Source organism: Mytilus galloprovincialis, chromosome 10, assembly GCF_965363235.1.
Source record: "Mytilus galloprovincialis chromosome 10, xbMytGall1.hap1.1, whole genome shotgun sequence".
In the NCBI taxonomy this organism is placed as follows: domain Eukaryota; kingdom Metazoa; phylum Mollusca; class Bivalvia; order Mytilida; family Mytilidae; genus Mytilus; species Mytilus galloprovincialis.
The window spans coordinates 27,542,413-27,555,443 of NC_134847.1; the positions used below are offsets into that span (position 1 = coordinate 27,542,413).

General features: G+C 30.9%; 1 protein-coding gene across 1 annotated transcript in view; it reads right to left on the reverse strand.

The window, feature by feature from the left end:
* Positions 1-13,031, reverse strand: part of LOC143047308 (NADP-dependent malic enzyme-like) — a 30,293-nt gene that overhangs the window by 3,324 nt on the left and 13,938 nt on the right. Inside the window, exons 9-12 of the mRNA XM_076220348.1 lie at positions 12,784-12,895; positions 10,668-10,810; positions 6,837-7,007; positions 6,052-6,296 (exon numbers count right to left, since the gene is read on the reverse strand). Of these exons, the coding sequence (XP_076076463.1) occupies positions 6,052-6,296; positions 6,837-7,007; positions 10,668-10,810; positions 12,784-12,895 (671 nt within the window). The remainder of the gene's footprint in view (positions 1-6,051; positions 6,297-6,836; positions 7,008-10,667; positions 10,811-12,783; positions 12,896-13,031) is intronic.

The window sequence follows — 13,031 nt, forward strand, 5'->3', positions numbered from 1 at the left end:
ATTTTGGACCCTTTGGACCTTAATGTAGACCAATTTGAAAACGGGACCAAAAATTAAGAATCTACATACACAGTTAGATTTGGCATATCAAAGAACCCCAATTATTCAATTTTTGATGAAATCAAACAAAGTTTAATTTTGGACCCCGATTTGGACCAACTTAAAAACTGGGCCAATAATCAAAAATCTGAGTACATTTTTTAGATTCAGCATATCAAAGAACCCCAAGGATTCAATTTTTGTTAAAATCAAACTAAGTTTAATTTTGGACCCTTTGGACCTTAATGTAGACCAATTTGAAAACGGGACCAAAAATTAAGAATCTACAAACACAGTTAGATTCGGCATATCAAAGAACCCTTATTATTTAATTTTTGATGAAATCAAACAAAGTTCAATTTTGGACCCTTTGGGCCCCTTATTCCTAAACTGTTGGGACCAAAACTCCTAAAATCAAACACAACCTTCCTTTTATGGTCATAAACCTTGTGTTTAAATTTCATAGATTTCTATTTACTTATACTAAAGTTATGGTGCGAAAACCAAGAAAAATGCTTATTTAGGCCCTTTTTTGGCCCCTAATTCCTAAACTGTTGGAACCAAAACTCCCAAAATCAATCCCAACCTTCCCTTTGTGGTCATAAACCTTGTGTCAAAATTTCATAGATTTCTAGTTACTTAAACTAAAGTTATGGTGCGAAAACCAAGAAAATGCTTATTTGGGCCCTTTTTGGCCCCTAATTCCTAAAATGTTGGGACCAAAACTCCCAAAATCAATCCCAACCTTCCTTTTGGGGTCATAAACCTTGTGTTAAAATTTCATAGATTTCTATTCACTTTTACTAAAGTTAGAGTGCGAAAACTAAAAGTATTCGGACGACGACAACGCAAGACGACACAAGACGACGCCAACGTGATAGCAATATACGATGAAAAATTAAAATTTTTGCGGTCGTATAAAAAGGGATGATAATTAAATTTTTACAGAATAACAGACCCCCCCTTTCCAGACCCTCTGACATGCATCAAGGATTAAAGGTTAATCTAATATGAATGAAAACTTTGTACTAAACGTACACAAGATGTATGTTTTTTAAACATTCTGATGACACACTTGAGTTATCTAATTGATGTAAAAGAGGGGCGAAATATGCCAAAGGGACATTTAAATTCATAAATAGAAAATAAACTGACAAGATAAAGACAAACAGATAAATAAAAGTACACAAGACACAACATAGAAAACTAAGAACTAAGCAACATGAACGTAACTAAAAATAGGAGGTGATCAAAGATGCTCAGAAGGGTAACTGGATCCTGCTCCACATGTGGCATCTGTCATTTGCTCATTTTATTACAAACCCAGTAAATAGTCTAATCAGTAGGTCACATTCAGTTATGTAACCATGCATCATTGAAACATTATTTTGATTTTATGTAAATTTGTCTTGTGTTATAATTTCAAATGTTGAATTCCATTCAGAAGTTTAAAACAGCTAATACTAATTTAATAACATATGGTATGCCTTGAGATCAAACACAGAACACAAGACCAAAACCTTCTTGAAGCAAAATTGTTTCAATATGATCATTAATACAGTTTTTATGGTCCCTTTTTGTCATAAAGCTCTTCAACTATTTCAGTTCTTACACATCCTCAGTATTAAATATTTAGCTATGTGCTTTCCTGATGAATTTCAATCCAGAGAAGTGACGATCAAAATTTGTGAAGTTTTTTCTTCTTCATTATTTATCTGTTACATATAATTAAACAAGAATGTGTCCCTAGTACAAGAATGTCCCATCTGCACTATCATTTTCTATGTTCAGTGGACCCTGAAAAAGGGTATAATTTCTATTTTGGCATTACAATTAGAAAGATCATACCATAGGGAACATGTTTATTAAGTTTTAACTTCATCAAAAACTACCTTGACCAAAAACTTTATCCTGAAGCGGCACAGACTGACGAACGAAAGAACGAATGGATGCATGAACAGATGCACAGACCAGAAAACGTAATGCCCATAAATGGGGCATAATGAATGGGGCATAAAAATTACAATCACCACAAAAATGAATGAAATGATTATTGAATATGGGAATTTTGAGATTATGATAGTGTATAGGAATTAAAAATAACAAAAATACATGTACTATACTCTACTTTACTCTAAGATATATTATACTTTTAACATTTAACAAAAATGTGCAAAAGCTGGAACAATTAAGGAAGATCTAAATATATCTAAAGATATAAAGGGGTCCTTATTTAATCAGGTTTGAAGGTGTTATACATCTCCTACTTGTATATGGATTAATGTTATATCACAGCAATCAGCAAAAAATCTTAAAAATTAGGATATTTATATTAACAACTCTTTGAAACTATGGGATTTCCAGAAATAATTGTATATAGAGGTATGACGATTTTTTTTAAACAACAAAATTCAAATATGTATTCTGAAAATTTATGCAGATAGCACAAAATAAAAATGTCATCCAATTTCAACCTCCCTTTTATACATATATTCCTAGAACAACACTAGGGATCACTCATTTTACAAATCAAACAAACCTCACCTGTATCATTACTTGTGTCTTAATAAAGAAATAATAAGGTTAAACACTTATTGTATACAAACTGTAGATTCATTTATTATATACTTAGTAGTAAATACAGATAAATTGAATGTGTAATACAATCATTGGCAAGCTTGCTGTATCAGCCACCCGTGATGATATCGATATCAGCACAGTTACAAAAGCTTTATCTCACCTTGAATCTGTATGACGACATGTCATCGATTGCAGTCACTGTTGCAAAGGTTTTCAAATCCCTAATCTGTATGACGTCATGTAAAACCTATAATCTGTATGACATCATTTCAAACCTCCTTATCTGTATGACGTCATGTCACATAAAAAGACATCTACTTGAGGTATATGTATATAATAAAGTGTATGATATGGATTTTTCAATATCACACACCGTATCAACCCTCAACCAATATAATCCCTCGAGCTGAGCTCTTGGGATTATATTGGTGTCTCTGGTTGATACGGATACGATATTGAAAGAGCCATATGATATTCTCTATTTATTTTTAGAAGACACACACCAATTTTCTTGGTTCGAGGAAACATAGTATTTTTCTGGATATTGGATTGCAGGGATTTTACCAGTCTGCTTAATATAGAGATTTTGTTTATTATATTATTTAAATTTCTGGTTTAACTAACCAATGAATCCCTAAAAATGTGCAACCCACAAATAATAATAAATCAAGATTAATCTGGTTTCCTCCTTGTCATCTTCTGTACCTGTAATGCCAGTTTTCATTAGCTGGGTACCAGAATGTGTTCAAATTCTGACAATAACATTAAAATACACATTCTGATCATATATTTCTCTGTAAATTCTATTTTCAGCTAATGGCTTCAATGCAACGCTTTGGTAACTACACAATGTATTTGTTAAATCGAAATTTCCCATTAAATCTTGAATGTTTGTCATAGTGACCAACATCAATGGTTGGTTTATACATGAATCTTACATTTATAATGAAACAATTAAGTCTATCAACCAGTTGACAGACTACTATCAAAAGGCAAATAGTTTATTTGTTCTAAAAGTTTCTAGTCGACCTATTGAGCTTATTATATTTCATATACTGCCACAAGATAATTCAGCCACTGCCAACATCTTTTCCTCAGTGTACATTTTGGAAAACAACCAAATACTAATTTTTGCAATGTTTTTATTGATACACATACAGAAAATTTGGTAGAATGTTTATTACATTATTTAAAACTTGCATTATAACTTTCGTTTGACTGCAGTTCTTACTAAATCTCATATTTTCCATTGTTATTAAAAATAAATATAACTTTCTTAACTGATAGCAAGCTTGTTTACATTTTGGTTTTATAAGATGTTCATGATTTTTAACAGTATAATTGCCAACTTTGTGCAAGTGAAACATCTTATTATAAAGTTAAACATATACAATGATCTGACATTAAGGATAGTCTAACTTGGGTTTTCTCTTTCTTACCTATTAATATAAAATGTGGGAGGGTAGGAAAAGAAGTTCTATTTTTAGACACAGTTGTGTATATTTATTTATTGATGATTAGATATATACAAAATTACTCAAAGATTGTATGTTTGTTGGGGAGGTATCTTCCTACTCTCCACATCCCTTCTTTCACAGAAGGCCTTATAAAACATTGCAAAAAGATATATTTTACCAGAAAAAGAAGACCTGGTCTTATAATATTGCCTTTTAGTATGAAAATATTATATTGCTAATATTTGAAAAAAAATAATAACTTGCAAAGCAATAACAAACAAAAGCTTGATTTAGGCTGTAAAAAATATATGCAAGTTTTACATTTTACCAAAATATAATTTATCTGTGCAAACTTTAAACAAACCCATGTATTTAACTATTCTGTACTTTTGAATTATTCTAAAATGCAAAGTTGTCCAGAATAACCTCCTCTTTAAATTAAGTCACTTTTAAAAACTCACAAACTTTACCAATTAAAACCTGCTCTTATCCTGATTGTAAATGGATTTGCTTCACTGTCTTTTCATTATATGAATATTAGGCCCTTTACTTAATTAAATCAATAGAATTCTTTAAAAAAAAAAAAAAAAATCTTTAGGCTCAGTGTTGATCCGTATATAAGAACTTCCTTTTACATTTGAAAGATCTCAAGTTTTATAATGCTGTTACTCTGATAAATTAACCCTGAGAACAGAAACAACAAATGAGACAGTTGGTATCTAAACAGGGAGTAATTATATCCAAAAAAATTATGGTCATGGCATTTCTCAAAAAAAAAATTGATGTTGGTACATGTTTCTTGTCGGATAATACTGGCCATCATAATGGTAATAATATTCAAATCTATTGCAAAGAACTTATTGACAGAAAACACACATAATGATGTATTGGAATTTCAATTCTTCTTTCAGGTCAATAATTTAAATAAAAAAATATAATCATGTTTACAAAAACTAATTAAATAATAAATTTTATTATGCAAAAATTCCTTAACATTAAGAAAAAAACAAACAGCACATTTTGTTACATTTTATGCAACAAGATTACACAAAAATGATACATTATTAATAAAAAGTGAGACAGAGATATTCTGTGATTTAGAGAGGAATGTAAAGTTTTAAACAGGCACTTTAAAAGTAAATCTGTCATAATGCAATAAAATTACATTAGATATATATTTACATGTATTACCTTTACTGCTTCTATTTATGTAGATTAAGCAAACATTGCCAACAAGCCTAATTGATAAAGATAACATGCTCGTAGATGTCAAAATATCTTTTATAGTAGTTTCTGTCACAGTTCAAGGTTGTCATATTTTTTCTTACATTAGTCATGTTAGTTAGTGTGGTTAAAACATATTTTTCTAGTTCTAAGCTCAAATTTTCATTAAAGTAAAAGGTTATTTTATAACAAGTAACATAGACAAAAAAGACATTGATGTGTTATACATCCATTCAACAGACTTCAACAACACCTTAACTTATATTACATTGTATTAATTTGGCTTGTTTAATTTTCATAAAATTTTGACAAAATGTTTACTTTGACCCTTTGACAAAAATATAAAAAATCTCAAAAACTTTGAAACAACCACTTTATCAAAAAAAAATATTTGGTTATATGATCATTGAGAAGCTTAATATTTCCTTAACAATATAAAGTGATTAAAATGTATAGCTGGTTTTTACAGAGTTATCTCCCTGTTGTATTAGGTATCACCTAATCAAATTCTGTCATATTTCTTAGGTGTCTTCCGAAATCTGAATCCTTGAAATCAAATAAGTATACTAACATACACTAAGTAACAGTTAAAAAAAAAAAAGAAAAAAGAAAAATCGCGATACAGTATTTTGAGTATCTATAAAACAATATCCATCACTGAAAAAAAAAGGCAACATAATTTTTTTCCAATTCTGCTAAAATAATCTAATGCTGTAAAAAAAGACTGAATTTTGTTGACAACTAAACTTACTGAGGACAACTTTCAGGCCAGGTCCAAGTTTCAGGAATAAAAGATTCATATTCAGTGTGATAAAGATAGTTTCTAATGAATTCTTCTTTATTTTCTGGTTCAGGGTAGGCCGCTGCTGCTCCTGTACTGTAGGCATATTCTGCCAAAGACGTAGCTATTCTAACGGATACTTCTCGTATATCACTAAGCGGTGGGTATACTCTGCCTTCTTCCAAATTTTGTTGAGTAACTAATGCAGATAATGTCTGAAAAAGAAATTATGTTGTTTAATATACATTATTTGAAACAAATCAACAAATTTTCTATAGGCTTTGTACATATTGTATGTACAGATCAGCAAAACCACGAAATCAAGGATCAAAGAAAATGCAATGTTTCTGCAATCCACAAATATCAGTACAAACAAAAATAAATAAATCTACAGAACTTGCATTTGTGGAATTTAAAGCAACTGTCTAAACAGAACATCCTTCAAAATAACTTAAGGGGGTAGACCTTGGTTCAGGGAGATAACTCTTTAAATCAGTTAAGCGTTTGTAAAAGTCAAGTTCATCAATGCATTTTAAGCATTTACCTGAAACAGATTGAAAATAATCTATGTAACCTAGAAGCTTAGAATATATTTTTAAAAATGGTTGACACAAACGTACTGATGATTTTAAGAATTATTTCCCTTAACCTAGGTCTAACTCCTTAAATACTAGCTTTTCAAGTTCAACTTTTTTTCAAGTTAGTTTTCCACAATAGAAAATATATTAATGTTTTACGAGATTTTTTATACAAACCTGAGATGCTTTCAAAAACATAGGCTCGTCAATATGTTTAATTTTACAGCTGATCACAGCCAGTGCTACACCAGGAAAGATATAAGCATTGTTTCCTTGTCCAGGAATCAAAGTTTTACCATTGATTGTTACTGGATCAAAAGGACTACCACTTGCAAATACACACCTTCCCTGAAATATGAAATTAAATATGAAATTCAAATCAACTTTTGTATACTTCTTTAAGTTGTATTTATAATTTCTAATGATAAATCTTTCGGAAGATATGGGTATATAATTCATCTGTTATATTTCAAAAAAAAATTAAGGACTGAAGAGAGCTTAATCTATATTACAATTTGACTCCCAAAAAATCGAGTTTTTAATTTTTTGCTTAACAGATTTCATATCATTTTTCTAAGGGGGAAACAAGAAAGTATGGGTCACTGAGCTTTATTTCTGGCAACAAGATTTGCAAAACTATCAGATTAGGTTAAAAGGATACATGGCAAAACAAATATTGTGTGTGAAGAGAAAGAAAACTAGAAAAAACTTATTTTGTGTGAATACATGGAATAGAAAGAAAAGTAAACAATAGAATCTAAAAATAAAATATGGAAGATAGCTCTCTGTGTGCTTTCAGAAAAAAAGAGAAAAATACCAGTCTTACTTGTTTCCTTGCTACAAATGTACAAAATATAAAGCCACGGTTTTTTAATTTGTTGGTTTACGGATTTTCCCCATGATAAAGTCCGGTCGGTCGGTCGGGGAAAAAAAATAAAAAAAATCATCTTTGAAGACAGAAAAATATGCAAAATCAATATACAGTAAAACCTGTATAAACCAGCCGGCTACAGGACTATGAAAAAGGGCCTGTTTGGACGGTGAGCCGGTTTATTCAGGTTTCCGTTTTGACCAGAAGTTAATGACTTGTGACGTCCGATATTTTGCATGTAAAAGTTCTCTCTGATTGTAAATTATATCTGATAAATTAAAATACTTCACTTCGTTTTTCATTGTTTGCATTTGCATCATAATGCTCGCGTTTTTTGGATTGTCAGACGAGAGTTTCGATTTACTTCCATGATCATTAATTTGAAATGTTGGAATGGCCGATTAAAAAGCCAGAATATTATCAAACGTTAATTTCATCACTATCAAAACGTTGTCGTATAGCGTACAATACCCATTGATTGTTGTCATCTGGGTGTTTTTCATTATCAAGGTCATTTGTTTAGGGGTTCACAACAGGGAATCCAGAACTTCGAAATCACGATGTAAATTTCTTACTCCGAGATTTAAATTTGTTTATCCAAGTTACAACGTAATTTCACTCCGAGATATATTCGTTGTGTCTTTTCGTTTAATTGACACGTTTATAATGTTTTAATAAATAATACAGCTCACTACTGTACGATTGTAAGTTAACAGTTTAACACCTGACTAATTGATTACCTGAAAAGCCATATTGTATAAACAAATATGTTTTGATTGCATATCGATCATTCAAATCAATTAGACAAACCGGTTTTGACAGGTAATAATTAATGTAATTAAGAGTATTGGAACTTCATAATTAGACCGGAATTCGGAATACACAGGGTGCGGTTTACAAAGGGTATTTTAACAAAGACTTTGAAGGGGAAAAATTGGGACTTTCATTTTTCGGCTGGAATGGACAGGAAACCGGTTTATTCAGGGTCCGGTTTAATCAGGTTTAACTGTATTTTTCACCTTTCTAACAATATGTTTGTTATGCTATTTTATCATCATTTCTAAAGTTTTAGTTCGATGAAATATTATTGCTCAGCTGTTATAAACTACGCATGACATTGTCTAGTAATTTACAGTAAAAAAGGGGTGCACGGACAAAGACGAAATTAAATCGTCATTTCAGAAACAAGAAAAATAGATTCGCGTAGCTCTTAATCAATTCCAGAAAACGTGGTAAATAATGATCTTCAAGCACAAAAACTGATAAAGAAAAAAATGTAAAAACGTCGTACGAAAATAAGTTTCAACACACGTGTCAAACCTAATAGAATCGTCCACTGGAAAAACGATATTATCGGGTTAATCTGTTGTCTCGCATTCCCGTTTTTTTAGCCAAATGAATGATATTTTTTTTATTATCTACGAAACAAGAAAATTCCTAATGATTTGTTAATATTCAGTTCTTTAACTTGATGCCTTCACCCTGTCCCCATTTGGACAAGTCTATTTCTATGAGATGATGCATCTTACGGACTGATGACAAATAAGGGAAACGAACTTATTGTGTAATTGGTTTTAAACACAAGTTTCGTTCCGCAAAATTATTTGGGCAAACGACATTTCAAGGTCAGTTATAATTGATTTGTCTATATTTAGAAACGTAAACTGGATGTTGTTTTTTTTTTTTTCACAACAGAAAGTGTTATCAATTTTGTTCATGATTAATGCATTTCATTTCATGAAAAAAAATATTTTAATTATTTTTCAGGGATAATGCATTTGTTAGGGTCGGAGGGAATAAAAAAGTATGAAAAGTGAATTTTATTTTTATTCTGGAAATCAGCAATATCGGGTCAGCAGATCTGTAATCCAATAAATTAAAAAATTCTGGCCTAATAGGCAAAATAAATCTCCATTCTTTCAATAAATTAAATTTGAATTATCTCCCATTAAATGGGAAAAATTAATATGAAAGGGAATTATTTTGTGTTTTTTAAATATTAGAATAAAAAGATACATCATATAATTTTCTCCATTTAAATGAAGAGTCTTTTAAAAATAAATAATATTTCTGTCTCAACATTTGTACATTTCTTTAAGGGAGTTCGCTTCTCAAATTCAGAGTAATTAACTTTTCAAAACACTAGTTTATATTGATAGGAAATTAATAAAGGAATCCAAAGAGCAAAAAAATATACAGGTCACCGTGCTTGTTTTCGAGATATAAGCAACTGAAATTTTGGCGGGAAAATATTTTCTCTTGACTTTTCATATAGCTTTATCATTGTCATCTTGAAGTTCTAAAAAACTGTTAAAAAGTAATTAAAATCTTAAAAGACTTTAACAGATGGCTTATCATTATACATGTAAAAGATTTACAAAAAGAAAAATGGGGGTCACCGGGCAAATTTTTTCAAGGCATTCAAATGGATAAAACCAGAGGATTCCGAAAATCTGACAAAAAATCCAAAACATGACAAGCCAGCTTCCTTAAAAAGATCTAGACTGATTGTTTCCTGCTATTCTACAATTCAAGATTTGTGCACTCCAAACTTCCTAGTATGAAACCTGTAAAGATTTAATCTTGTCTTTTTACTATACTGCTTTATCATTCTTAAGGAAGTTCGCTCGTCAAGTTTTGGAATTTTTGTCAGATTTTCAGAATCCTCTGGTTTTATCCAATTGAAGGCCACAATTTTGCCCATTGACTCCATTTTTCTTTTTATAAATCTTTTACATGTATTATTATAAGCCATCTATGAAAGTCTTGTAAAATTGTTGGTATTTTTAATAGTTTTTAAGAACTCAAACTTGTCAATGATAAAGCTATGAAAAATCAAGAGAGAACAATTTCCCGCCAAAATTTCAGTAGCTAATATCTCAAAAACAAGCACACGGACCTATATTTTAATTTTGCTCTTTAGGTTCCTTTATTAATCCCCTATCAATATATACTATTGTTATGAAAAGCTTGTTATTTTGAAACTGAGCAGCGAACTTTCTTAACATCAAATTATTAGCACTTGAAAAAATTTCATGATTGCGCTAATTTAATAAACAACAAGACCCTCCGCAATAAAAGGAAAATAAGGACTCAATGAAGACAAAAAAGTAAACATTAAACATCAGAAGTCTTACATCTGTCCACTGATAAGCCTCTTCAGCAGTACATTCAGCCATACTTGTTGGATTACTGAGAGCAAAGATGATTGGTCGTTCATTAAATTTGGCCATATCTCTAACAATTTCTTCAGTAAATGCATGGGGAACTGCTGCAGCACCTACAAAATATAAATAATATTAAATAAACAGTGGTTAGTTATAATTGGTAAGGGCTGTTCCATTAAACCACAAATGTGATTATGTGACGGCACTTTAGAAATGGAGTAACCCAGTCTGCACCAAAAACTTTTTCAACTACTAGTCCGAAGACCTATATTCTGACATTTTTCTTATTGGTCCAAACAAAGTTTTGCAAAAATTTACTAGCCCGAATGAAATTTTACAAGTCTGGGGCATCGGACTAGTGGCTAACCGTGCAGACTGTAACCATCTAGACAATAAATTCAGGAATACGTCTTATACTGTTACAGTACACAAGATAAAATGTTGAAATGTCTTCTCATATTCCCGTGTATGCTTTAATGATATCAAGAGAGCCCCTTTGCCATGGAAAATGAGTTACCTATGTACAATAAATTTTAGATTTTTTTACACTTTGACTGTACACCCAACCAAATAAGAATTTTTCAAATGCCTTCAGCATCAAACCCTCAATACAAATGTACTACATAAAAATTTGTAGCACCTGATTATCATGTTGACCATGAGAAAAGGTAAAAAAAAAATAAAAGTCAACATCAATTTAGATTTTAGACTGAGCCATAAAAGTTTGGCAACACTTTTTTTTTCAATTTTTTTGTTGTTGTTTCTGGATTTTTTTTTTTTATTAAAGTCATAATAAGCGAGTGACCTGTGAAAAACAATGTTATTTCAATTCTTGAACCAAAGCATACAAATATCAAAAACTTAGTCTTCTGTGCAGGATTTTATCATTTTTTTCGCGTAAATTTCGTATAATCGTCATTTTTTTTTTCAATCGGTCAGTGTTGTTGTGAAAATATGGCAGGTAATTAAAGTACGTGTTTTAAAGCCGAAGTTTACGATTGTCAACTTTTGTCAACAAACAACAAAAAAGCATGCATATTGAGCACGTATTTAACATGTACAATCAAATAATAGTTTATTTTAAGGATATCCATGCGTATTGCGATCACCTGATTTTTAAGAGATGGGTCACACTGAGGTCACTTTGCATACGGAAAATATGTCGGGGAATTGCTTCCCTGGAAGGAAGCAATTAAAATAAAAAAAAAACTTCTTCTGAACAAATTGAAGAATTTCGGAAACACCATTGGTAAGAAAAACACATAAAAGTTTTAAAAATTGCATTGGGTGTCAACCAGGCCTCTCCGAAAATGACCGCCAGATGGTTCTTGGAATGGTTGATGCCAGCATGAGTGTTGCTGACATCGTGGCTCGATTTGATGTGCATAAGTCAACAGTTTACAGACTTAAAAACAGATATCAACAAATTGCAACAGCATAGGTCGATATGTCGTAGACCAAAAACAACCATTGTCAAGGGAGGAGCGCTTCCTTTGCTTTACATCAACATGTGACAAGTTTTTTCCGGCCATAAGAGTAGTGCATTGACTAAGGGCAGCTGCTGGTGTGCCTGCCAATCTTTCATTGATGCACTTAGAGAATGGCTGAGAAATTGATTATGAATAACACTATACTCATTTCTGCATTTCCCGCACTCCATACAAAAAATATCCTAATGAATATGAGTGTTAAACATTCATGTTGCTTCTGACATATCATAATTCCATTTTTTTATTATCAAAATTATATGTTGTTCTGATTTTGTAATAAAATTAAATTTCATTTTTTTGTTGCTAAACTTTTTTGGCCCAGTATATAATATGGATTCATTATTATTCATTGGATACCAATTTTTGTTGATTTCTTGGATAAATGTGAACCACTAATTTAAATACTCAACGAAGTGCTGATTATTTATAAGCATGTATTCAGACCCGGCAAATCAACAAAAAAAAACTTCCATGAAAATACAATTTTTTTCTAGTCCAACAAAAATTGATATCCTCGAAATAAATGAATCAACTCACTGTATTTTTTTTTGTGACTGATTCTTCAATTTGTTGTCTTAATTTCAAACTATACCTACCAATAATAGCTGATGGTTTAATCTCCTTGACAACTTCTCCTAATGTATCAATGGGTTTGTGTGCTTTACAGAAAAGTTCTTTATGTCCAGTGATTCCCCCTGCTGGTCTATCCTGTATACAATATAAAGTAAATGAATTGAGTAACATTAGAATTTGAATGGTAATTATTACATGCATATAAGGATTAGAACATGTTATTTAATACTAATATTAAATGCTATTCCATTAAAATGTATGTGGGAGGGTA